The sequence below is a fragment of the Xyrauchen texanus genome, chromosome 29 (assembly GCF_025860055.1).
Source record: "Xyrauchen texanus isolate HMW12.3.18 chromosome 29, RBS_HiC_50CHRs, whole genome shotgun sequence".
NCBI lineage: Eukaryota > Metazoa > Chordata > Actinopteri > Cypriniformes > Catostomidae > Xyrauchen > Xyrauchen texanus.
Genome location: NC_068304.1, coordinates 32,859,600 through 32,871,748, shown reverse-complemented (window position 1 = coordinate 32,871,748; position 12,149 = coordinate 32,859,600). Strand labels below are relative to the sequence as shown.

At 36.8% G+C, this 12,149-nt stretch overlaps 1 protein-coding gene across 1 annotated transcript; it reads left to right on the top strand.

Moving 5' to 3' along the window:
• Positions 1–1,897: 1,897 nt before the first annotated feature.
• On the top strand, positions 1,898–10,156 carry rbm7 (RNA binding motif protein 7). The gene is made up of 5 exons (XM_052097600.1): positions 1,898–2,061; positions 2,532–2,694; positions 2,993–3,080; positions 8,605–8,698; positions 8,909–10,156. The coding sequence occupies exons 1-5, from the start codon at positions 1,969–1,971 to the stop codon at positions 9,287–9,289; spliced, it is 819 nt and encodes a 272-aa protein (XP_051953560.1). The 5' UTR covers positions 1,898–1,968; the 3' UTR covers positions 9,290–10,156.
• The last annotated feature ends 1,993 nt before the right edge of the window (positions 10,157–12,149 follow it).

Below are 12,149 nucleotides of genomic sequence, written 5' to 3'. Positions count from 1 at the left end.
AGAGACAGGCAGGATGTCTGTATTCTGCTCGGTCCTGCTCCTCCGTGGCGATGACGGCGCGCGGTTAAAAAAAATAATAACAAACGAATTTGAAAGTGGGGGGGGACACGAACGGGATTTTGAAAAGTGGGGGGGACATGTCCCCCCTGTCCCCATAGAAAATTACGCCCGTGATGGTCCCATAAAGCGATTCGTGCCTTTACGTTGTCCATGCTGTACTGCGTTCACTTCAGCGTCTGCTCCCCCACTCGCATTTTGGGTTTTAATTAGCTCAGACTGCCGTGTGATCTGGACCGCTTTGTCAAAAGTCAGTTCAGGTTCCATTTGTAACCTTTGGGAAACGTCATGATCTGCAATCCCTATGACTACTCTGTCCCTTATTTGTTCCTCTTTGCTCGCACCGAACTCGCATTAGTATTCAACCAATTCATAGAGGCATCTCAAAAAAGCCTCAACACTCTCCTGATCTCTGAGTGCGCTGGTGAAAACAGGCCCTCTCATGTATAACGTTTCTCCGGGGAACAAAATGTTAATTAAATTTGCCAACAATAGTCTTGTAATTATTTGCATGCAAAGCTTCGGCAAACGTGAACGATCCGAATATCGCTTCGGCATCTTTACACATTGCATAAAGCAGGGAATTGACTTGTACTTCACCACTTTCCTTGTTCAGCTTTGTTGCAATGCGAAACCGAGACAACCGCTGGATCCATGCAGGCCAGGTCACAGGCTGTGCGAAGTGGTGCGTTGAACTTGGACACCACTCAAAACAAGGTGAACTTGGCCGTGGGTGCAACGTACACTTCTGACACCATCATCATGAGAGGGAACAACAACGTTATTTAACAACTATGTGTTTATTGAACCTACTGCATGAGCTACACATTTCAGTGAACTGTATCAATTCCTCCTGCCCATTTCCCCAGGCTCCCAATATATATATATATATATATATATATATATATATATATATATATATATATATATATATATATATATATATATGGGTGGTGTCCCCACCAATACAGGTACAATTTGATTGGCCAACATAATAAGGCTGGTTCCACACACATTCTATTGGTCAATTTGCCTGTAAAATAAAAAAAAAAACTCTACACGAAATCCGCACAGTGAAATTCTTTGCCACGGAAGTCCATTGCATGAAATTAATGATGGAGTGGACTCCCATTGAGATGACTGTATTTTGCCGGCTGAACTTTGCAATGCGAAGTAAATGTGACCACGCCATAAGGGTCAGGTCAGGATCAGCAAATGGATTTTGGTTTTACAATGCTACATTGGATGCTTGCCATTCCTTCAATTGGTAATTTGTGTTGTTTGCGTGTTTCCAGACAAATTAAGCTGTGATGGACCTTCAGTCCGAGATGCAGCCAACAAAAGTTTTAAAGTGGGGGGAATGCTCAATAGTAAAATAATGGAGCATAATACGATTTTTTTTTTTTTTCAGTGGTTCTCCTATTAGTCTTTGAGATCGAACCACTCGCTCAAAATTTATTTGATGAATGTGTGGTATAAATTCAAATACATACATCATAGTAAGACAATAACAGATGAAGAAAGATTGAATACAGATGGAGCACTGACTGAGCTAATGCATAAAGTGTGAGTCTGGTCTCTGGTGGCTGAGACAGATTTTATGAATTTAGTGTTTAATGTTGAAAAGCAATGTCAGTATCAACATTTTCTATAGGATATCAAGTCACCAATCGGTTTTTATGTTTCCTCATAGTAATATCCTTGTGTACTCTCTCTTCTTTGCTCTGGAAAGGTTTGGAATTGTGAAATAGCGCCTCCATGAGGTCATTATTGTAACTGTAAATGTGTCGTGAAGTTACTGTTCATCACGACAGTCCTTGTCCACTTATGGCAAGAGCATTTTATAAAACGGGTGCTACCAGCTAACAGAGTTTACGCAATCAACCGACTGCATTATCAGTATTGTGGAAAATGGGCATAGCCGATGAGGCGGACAAGGCTCTATTTGTTGGTAATTTGGACCCTCAAGTAACAGAAGAACTTATATTCGAGTTGTTCTTACAGGCAAGTGCTTTTTGTGTGTTTGAATGATTAGCTTGCTAATGCTAATGATGGACCGACCACAGCTATGAAATTCGGGGGGGAACAAGTCTATATCGATTTGCAAAAATATACTTGAAACGCACAACAATATGCACTTTTAGCTACTAGTCGCATATTAAAATAAATCAACCATGATATCGAAACTGTTTGTAAACATTGTCTGCCACGCCGTCATTATCTCTCTGCGTCTGTCAATAATTCGCGGAATGTGGTTTTAAGTCTAAAGCAACTCTATTTCGGAAGGTGTTTCATGAATGTGGTCATTTAAAGGGTGTTGCAACGCGTTTGATGTGCTTTATTTATCGGCAAGACTTCGAGGATCTTAGCCTAATCATCCAATTTTATATTGCGCCATTATTGTGATCATACACATTCATTTTCATGAACAGTTCAATATGCTGTAATCTAAGCTGTATTTCCCATTCTAACAGGCTGGGCCATTGATCAAAGTCAAAATACCTAAAGACAACGATGGAAAATCAAAACAGTTTGCATTTGTGAATTTCAAGCATGAAGACTCCGTGCCCTACGCCTTGACTTTGCTGAACGGAGTCCGGCTGTTTGGAAGGCAGCTCAACATTAAATTCAGAGCCGGTAGGATTTTTTTTACACCAATGAGTGTTGATAAACAAATACATGTTGTTCTCTTGTGTTTTATGTTGTCACACTCCATTTCAGCATACTGCTAGTCTGACGCGAACAGCCCTATTATTTCATGAATAGGACAACGTCCTCGGTGGTCTTTAAGAATGTGTTATTAGGAAACATGTAGGAAATGGAGTGTGCTGGCACTGTACAGATCTGACATTTGGTACCTTTGGTAAAGGTATTTACCAACTTGGTACAGGACAGGTGCTGAATTAATTGGCCTATAATTGTGTGTCTTCAACAGGCAGCAGTCATATTAATCAAGAGGGCAAAAGTCCAGCAAACTCTCAAAATCCAAGTCCAGCAAGTACACCAGGACACCGTGGTGGAAGGTAACATGACATGAATCCTATATATATATATATATATATATATTAGGGCTGCACGATTTTGGGAAAAAATAATATTGTGATATAATAAGCAAATAGTATCATGAGTCAACTTGCTTGGTTATCAAGGAAAATGCACAAATAGATGACTGATAATGCTTAAATGTGTATTTCTCAACTCAAACATACAAACTAGCAACAACAATAACTATAATTTAAATTTTAAAATATTTTTACAGAATTAAATAATATCTTTGCATTACTGCAAACTTGTTATTTTGTCAATATTACACCTAAATAAAATAGCACAATAAATAAGAACATAAGAATTTTCACGAAAATAGGATCGTCCAAACAAACAGGGACATTTAAGCAGGATGTAACATGTACTTTATATAAACTCTTTTGAAAAGGAAACTGGATATAAAAGTGTGGTTCACTCAATCAAACCACTAACTGTTATTTTTCACATAAGATTGATGTTATGATGGATCTCATCAATGATGCAACACGTTGCAAGTTGCAGACAGCGGGGGTGAGAGACGAGCGTCTCCCGTCGGAACTTTATATCTCTCCCGGTCTCGACTTCCGCTCAGATTGAGTCTCTTCCGCGACTGGTTGAAGCGGCTTTGACCGTACAGAGAATGACAGTTTTGGAGTTTGAGCTTATTTACATATCATAGTCCCGTATTATATTAACTTTAATTATTGGTGAAGTAAAGGCATATTGCCAAGCTGTGATCAGTGTTTCTGTGTTATTTCTTCTGGCCACCAGTTCAGTGTCCGTCTGCTCAGCATCCATCTTCACCTGATTTCCACGCTGCACACCGGAAACTCGTATGACATGACCACACGTGCCTTTTCCTAAACTGAGACTGATGGGTCATTTTTATTAGCGGTGTAGAAAATGGGCAAACAATTCTCAGAGACAATGGGCTGTCACATCCACACATGCACTTATTTATTTAATAAAATCGCAGCATTTGCCGTCATGTAATCGCACAGGCTGACATTGCGATATGATTAATCGTGCAGCACTAATATGTAGTCGATTAAAATTGTAATCGAATTAAATTACATGGGGTCCCGATTAAATAATCGCATATACAAATATTTGCTGAGCCCCTCATATAACAATAATTCAATATATAATGATGAAATAAGTATATACAAGTATAAGAGTTAATCATTGATAAGACAATACAAAAAGCGGCTTTATAATACAATGTATTGTTTACTACCATATTATTGAACAGTTCACAGCAATCCATTTCGCAAGTGAATTTGTCAATCACTTCAAGATATATTATGAGGGCTTGTTGAAGGACCTATCAATGTACACCTGCATCAGTCATTTTTGTGTAGCGTCTCTGGTGCGTTGCGTCATAAACATAACATTTTTAGGTCACCGTATCAGGTTAAATATAGTTTAATCCTTTGAACACCTCTTCAGATCCCTTAGTTCGAATTTGCACTCCAAGTGTTTTGAATACAAAAACAAAACGCATGTACTACGAGCTTTCTCAGGAATCTTCCTTATTACGGTCCAGGAGTATTGCGATTTAATTGCGTAAAAAATTAACACGTTATTTTTAATAAAATGAATCGCACTAAATGAACATGGTAAATCGAGAGCCCTAATAATAAAAAAAAAAATTATATATAATTATTTTTTTTTTTTCACTTATGTTAAAGTTCTTTTGCACAAAAAACAATCAACGTATTACATGATCTTCTTGTTGTACCCTGTCCTTGGCCCTCTGTCATAAGCAATCAGTTTTGTTTGTGCTTGATGCCAAACTCTGTATGGAACTGGTGAATGATCTGGTAATCATTAATAGATATGTACCAATTTATTAAGCACACAATCAATGTACAACAGTTGTTTGACTAAAATAACAATAGAAAACTAAACAAAATTGTCACACTGTTTCTCCCCAATACTTATCAGGCATACAAGATTTGGTGCTAAAATAACACTTATACAAAAATAGCCTAACGCAAGCTGCCAATATGAAGGGTTAATAAATGTGTATCAAGCAAGAGTGTTATAAGGGACGGTCGGCCCCGGAGATTCCCCTGTCTGATCTGCAGGCTTAAGTGTCAGAAAAAACATGCTCTGTGGCTGGGGAATCGCCCTTGAATGATTGGCTGGCTTCAATACTGAAAATGTGTCCAGATGTGTTCATTTCAGCCAGAATGTGTGGCATCATGGCTATAACAAGACAGATGAGATGTCTGGTAGCCATCCTAATATTACATGCTACTACTTTTCATATTCTATATTTAATTTAATCTCAAATTAATATTTTGTGAGGAATTATGCATTTAATTTATAAGAAACCAATTAATGAGCACAATCCGCTCCCTTTTGGAGTCATGATCATGGTTTATTTTGCAATGAATATGGCCAATTCCTTTCCAAACGAACACTGACAGATGAAACATTAGAATTACACTTCGTACTCACCGGTATAGTTGCCCGTGCATCATTCAATACAAATTTCTTTGTAAAGTCTGAATCCATGGTTCCCAAAAACAAACATTTGTATCCCACATTGACGCATTGCGGAACTTCGTTTGAATTAGCCATTCATTCCTAACGTTGGGATCCTTTAGAAGGCTATGCAGAGATGCAGTTTTTCCACAACCAGGAACACAACAACGTCTGGGAGCCTGACTTTACTTTTTTCTTCTGATTGAAAGCAAACTACAGTTACAATAGTACTTTTAGTGTTGAAATCTCCAAGCTGCTTTCTCACAGTCAACTCACTGTGACCGTAACCCCTTTAATGTAGTATGTCAATGCGCATATTTATACCGGGAATTGATGGTGCTTCTATTCATGTCTGAATAACTGTAATTACGAGATTCCAACTTGTAAAAGGTGTTCTCATCTTTGTAGAACTCTGAATTACAAGTTAGGGTTCGGTTCATCTCAGTGACTCAAGACTTTTGAATCCGTTCACCAAAAAAAATATTTGAGGTTCGTTCATTGACAATTTCTGAATTACGCAACTGCCTGAATAGATGGTGCCAAATGACTGTCTTTAAGTTTTGAATGAGTAATTGCATTAAACCGAAAGCACAGTCTTTCACAAGCAGAACAAATCTAATTATCCTGTTTAAAAATGTGTGTGTCTACAAATCTAGTGCGAGACTTATACACTGCAGAGTGTTAAAGCATCATAAGCGTTTCCCCACAAATGGTAAAAAAGCATTTCTATCAAATTGTGAATTGCTAAACACAACTTTTTATCAGGCTATACAAAAAAAGACTATTATAATGGTACAAAAGATAATTGAGTTTCAGTAATGTCATTGTAATGTGTGGTCATAATCACTAATTTTTATTAATAATTCATCCAACCACTTTTTCTTTTTGAATGAGATTGCCAAACTGAAAAAACAACTTTACTCCTACACTCGTTTAGTCAAACAGCAGATCCTCATTCATGAACGAGATGACTGGTTCATTCAGTTCTTGAACGAGTGTACCAGTATATTCAGTGACTCATCTCATTCATAAAACTACAAACTAGACTGGTTCATTAAAGGGGTGCATTTGTTCAGTGGGTCAAACCAATTATATGCTCATTCAAAGCCTGCAGTTGAATACTATTGGCTCATGCTATAATTAGTCTTTACAAGCACGAAAAGCCACCAAAGCAAGCTGTCAAGTGCTTCAAATTAGAGCTCTGAAGCAAAAGAAGAACAAGTCTTCATTAAACGAGAAATATCAGTCAGTGTATGGAGGTGAAAAATAACGATTTGTTCACTTAAAATATTACCTCAAAAATACCACATTTCACATTAATATGCCAGCTAGTTAAGCGAGTGTTAGCTGGAGCCATTTCTGTGCTCTTAAACATTTTACAAGAACATATAGAGGTGAATTAATGTAGAGATGCTTAAATTAACGCAAACCTTAAATTCAGTTATGGCAAAAATTATAAAAGAAAAATACTCTAAAAATATAAGCTCTTTTATTAAAGTTTCGGCCGTGTACCTTGAAAAAGACTGAAAGCCATCATTGCCAGTATAAGCCTGCTTTTACTATTTTGCAATTTACTATCATGCAGTTAAATTCATGTAAGTTATCATTAAATCAGAGACCTATCTTGGTCAAAAGAGACTCATATCATGAACATTTGCACAATTAATGCACGATTAATCCAAATTAAATCGAAACCGTGATATGACCTTGTGCGATAATTCAATTGCAAAGGGCTGCGATTTTAAATAAATAGTCTGCTCCCTTCAAAGTGAATTTGCTCTGTCCAGTCAGAGCATTGTTACAGTGTTTTCAGAGCGAGTCTGTGCTCCACAACTCCCTCATGCTTGGAGTAACAGAAGTGCTCTGAGTTTGGTTCCGTTTGCTTGTGTGTGCTAAACTCTTTATTTACACTAAACTGGCGCGTTTTTCATTTTTATCTGTGGTAGCAGCAAGTCATTCTCCGCAAGGCACAGGTATCATCATAATAATAACGCAGAATACAAGATGGGGTATAATTCAAACATCTTTATTAAATGCTTGCTGTATTAACAGCATTAACAGTAATGCCTGTAGAGTCCAGAAACATCTCTTCATTCTCCTGTCATTTGTTGACATCACTAGAGACATTGCACTTATTACACTCCCCGCGGAAACTAGTGAAAGCGGAACTAATATTACCAACATCCAACAAAATGAAAAGGAAGGAACATGCATATAATAAATCTATAGCAAATATTTAGTTACTATAATATAGTGCATTACTAAATGAAATATAATAAAATAATTAAATTAAATGGTGACAAACTAATAAAAATCTTCACTTTAAATTTAATTACACCAATGGGTTATCAGTTCAACTTAAGTTTGACATTAATCCTCATTATTTAGGACTATCTTATATACAGAAAAAGAATAGTTTGTATAAGGCTACTAGTTTTTAAGGCCTAGAATAAAGAGTAAAGATTATATTTTGTGTATACTGAATTATTGACTGACAGCAAAAACTAGGCAACAACTATGGTTTTAGCAACAGGGCAATTTAGTTAACAGTGACATTGAAAACTGAACTGAAAGGTCTCAGTTTGGTTCTTTTTAAGAGGGTTCAAGTGTGAAAACCCCTGTAGCCTTTTTGCAGTTGAACATGTGGAAAACATCATCATAATCGCAGTTCAAATCGCAATCGCAATATTTTTCAAAATAATCTCTATGACTTTGTCCAAATCGTGCAGCCCTAGTGTATATATAAATGCATACAAAACTAATTTCATTTAAGCATACAGCTTTAGATCAAAAGAGTTTAAGATAAAAGTTTGAACACACTTGACCGATTTAGGGTATTTCATTGATTGTATATGCATGGGCTTTTCAAAAAATTGGATGGCTATTTTAATTTAAAGTCATAACTAATTGGTTGTCAAAAACCCTTTGATTAGGCAGCATCATCAAGTGCATATACTGTAGTGTTGTCTCATCACTGGGTTTCAATCTAAGATTAATCTATCCTTTTTTGCTTTCTACTGTGATCTGCAGAACCCCGGAGCAGATGGGCTCTCCATCCTACTCACCTCCACAGCATCTGCAAAGGTCTTTCTCTTCACCTGACAGTCTGCAGAGACAGGCAATGGTGAGAACACTTCTCCTATCACTTCCATTTTCCATGTACTGAAATTCCATGTTAATCTAAAAGTAAAATGCACCGCTGTATGGGCTTTTAAGATGCAGTCTGCACTTGATGTTCTGGTGCAACATGAAGATCTGAAAATGAACACAAAAATGTTGAGCATTAAAGCATTTAGAGTTATTATATACTTTAGTATTTTATTTTTTTTAATAGATGAACAGCATGTGGCAACTTCAGATGCAACAGCAACAGATTCAGCAGTTGCATCAGTTGAGCATGCAGCAGCAGCAGCAGCAGCAGCAGCAGCAGCAGCTAAGGGGTGGTAGAGTAGGTGGAGACAGTAACCACTTGCAACAGGATTGGTCTGCCCAGCGTGGTCATCGCCACTCCCACCAGGACAATAATATCCATCATGGCAGAGATCAACGGCACAGCAATAGTGGGAGCAACCACGACCGCCATCGACATGATAGCCAGCGGGGTGACTTCTATCACCATGATGACCGTAGTGGAGAACGCAATCGAAATAACACTCCCGAAAGGCGTAGAGACTCCAGAGACGGCTCTAGAGACGGACGATGGAAGCCGTTTTAAAAAAATAACTAGTGGATTTTAGATCTCTTTTATTTTAATTATTTTTATTAACTTTTTTTTAAATTACATTTTGGATTATTGCATCCATCCTTACGGACCTCAGTTAACAAAAAAAATAATTTTGCTGTACAACTTTGTGGGGAAAAAAAAATCATCATTTGTCAAAAAGAGGTTAAACAGTTTATATCTAGAAGAGAAATGCTTTGCAGAGATCTAGAACGAATAAGTGGCCATGTTGTGTGCTGGCCTATTATATTTTGATCTCAGTGGGGCACTTGAGTTTGTGTATTTTTGTATTTCCTTATTAGGAAATATTTCTTTTATTATGCCAGAATAGATCTAGTATCTCAAAAGTAAAAGTGATATGGTAGAAGTTAATGTAGATAAATGATTTCCATTTGTAATGTCTCAGGAATAGTAAATAGTTTAAAAAAAAAAAAAATAGTAAAATAGTTTGTAGGTCAGTTTCTGTCTTCATATAATGCTTATTGGTGATTGTTTTATTTTACTCCCTTTTTTAATTTTACTCAGGAAGACATTTTTTAACAATCGAACTCATGACAGTCTCTGAAAATCTTGGAACAATAACTACTTTTAAATCTTTTGTAAATACAGAAGCATTTTTTTATTGCCAAGTGCAACGCTCTGATTTTCATAAAAATCACAGTTTAAGGATCTCTTGCTCTCATAAATGAATTTTTCATTGAGTTCTCGTATTCTGGTAAAGTGATTTACATGCATACATGTGTTTTTGGTAATGCAACATTTATTTTAATTTGTAATCCATCATCTTAAAGTCTCACATAGGGATTTTAGTAATCACTAGGTGGCGCCAAACATTATAATAATGCGTATTAAACATAGTGTATAGTCTTGATACACAAACATTAAATGTGAAGTCTGTGATTTCAGTGTTCTTAAACAAACAAACAAACAAAAAAAAAACACTTTTCACAAATGTCCATGGTGACTAGTTTCAGCCAAAATACCATAGACATAAGTTATTACAACACCGTAAACAAATTGCAAACTTAAATTCAACTTAACATGATTCAGTAATATTTCTGAGTTCTCACAAGTCTTAATAATTGTCCACTGTAACATTTATTTTAGTCAATGTGAATTTCTTCACTAAATGCAAAAAATATTGTTGAGAGAACTACTTATTTCTTGTTCAGCCAACTATCAGTTAGCAATATGAGTACTTTGATTTTGTCACCATTCCCGTTACTTTTTATGAAGTTATCAGCAAACTTTCTGAAGAGAGAGGTATGCATTGCAAGGCAGTACTTTCACTTGTTTATCACAGACAAACAATATACATCAATAAATAACACAAAACCACATTAGGTTAAAAGATGAGCTCCTAACATCACACTATAACTGACTAACAGTCAATAAAAGCACAACGTCAGCACATAATAAGCCTATAACTATTCACATAATTTATTAATGTTACAATGCATGCTGGGAACTCCCAAAACAGCAACACTGTTCAATATTAAATTGTTGGTTCAGACCATTCTGTTAGGATAGTTTTTTGGGGGAATATTGTTAGTGTAGCGTTCTGTTATATATAGATGGGGAGTAATTCACATTTTGAGTTTCTGTGACTCAAAACCACCATAAGCTGGATAAAATGCAATTTCGTTTATAAGCGTACTGAGTGAAAAGTTGACCTCCTTCAAACAGTGCAAGGAGCTCTCAGAATCTTTGCAAGTTTATTTTATTCATGACAGTGGTCAGTGCTTATATTCACCACAGTTTTACTGGAGTAATAACTGGAGTAACGCTGGTGTTTTGCGGAAACTGTTTACCTTCATGGTACATTTGTGTATGGGTATGGTCAACTTCAATTGAGACCGTAATATTGGTCATACAATTAACGTGACTACCGGAATCCTTTTAATGTCCGAGCTAAAGTCATAATCTGCCCTTCCGAAAGCTAACAGCGGCTCCCGTTGTGTGTGAATCTGTACATCCCCCACAAAGCTTCTCGAACCAAAGGCGGCGATGCATTTGCACACTGAGCCGTGTGTCTCTTCATTAATCTGCGGAGGATCGGGTTCTCTAATGAAGCTGCTGTACTGGGAAACGAAGTTATTGGGAGATCAGGCTATGGGCATCGCAGTTTAATTGATTGAGCTGCTTGGCGTCTTTCATCCAAAAGCCGGTGGCTTCATGCGCCCTAGCATGACCGTTTACTGTCTCTGTGATGATCTTTTAGGCCCTATGTGTTGTGTGCGGCTTTATTTGTAGTGTTTGTATAGCCTAAAGTAGATTTGTTTCTATGTGTCAGTATGTGCATTGTATAGCCTATATGTCTCTGTTGATATTTGTAGTGTGCTGTCTGTATAGGGGAAAGTTGTAACCACTGCTAACTACTGTATAGCTCATCCTCTCCAGCATATATAGCCTATTCAGGCGTCAACTAATGAAATTGATTAATTGTGTTCTAAGGTGTAATGTCGGGTGGGGGCAAGTGGTCACATGTGTTTTAAAAGTTATACACTTTTACAATCTATTAATCAGTGTTTGTTGGTCAGAATAATGGTTTGATATGTTTGTATTTGACCTGTTTATACGCCTATATTTGCAATCATTTTGAATGTTTAATATTTTCTATTTATGCTAGCTAGCTATCTTAGGTAGATATGGAGATAGATAGATAGATGGATAGATAGATGGATGGATGGATGTCTGACTGTCTATTGCTCCCGTCTATACTTTTATAGAAGCACGTATCTTGTACACAAATCAGCTTGCACGTACAGTTAAACAGGTGCCATATAGTGACCCTATGCTGTACTGTCTGTCTTGATATTTTGTCGTATAGCCTATCCCCTTGTTTTAAAGCCAG

What these genes read in the sequence shown, in the direction of transcription:
- rbm7 (XM_052097600.1), top strand. Translation starts at nt 1,969, where the DNA reads ATGGGCATAGCCGATGAGGCGGACAAGGCTCTATTTGTTGGTAATTTG. An exon ending in CAACATTAAATTCAGAGCCG is followed by an intron (nt 2,695 to 2,992) that starts GTAGGATTTTTT and finishes TGTCTTCAACAG; the next exon opens with GCAGCAGTCATATTAATCAA. An exon ending in CCAGGACACCGTGGTGGAAG is followed by an intron (nt 3,081 to 8,604) that starts GTAACATGACAT and finishes TGTGATCTGCAG; the next exon opens with AACCCCGGAGCAGATGGGCT.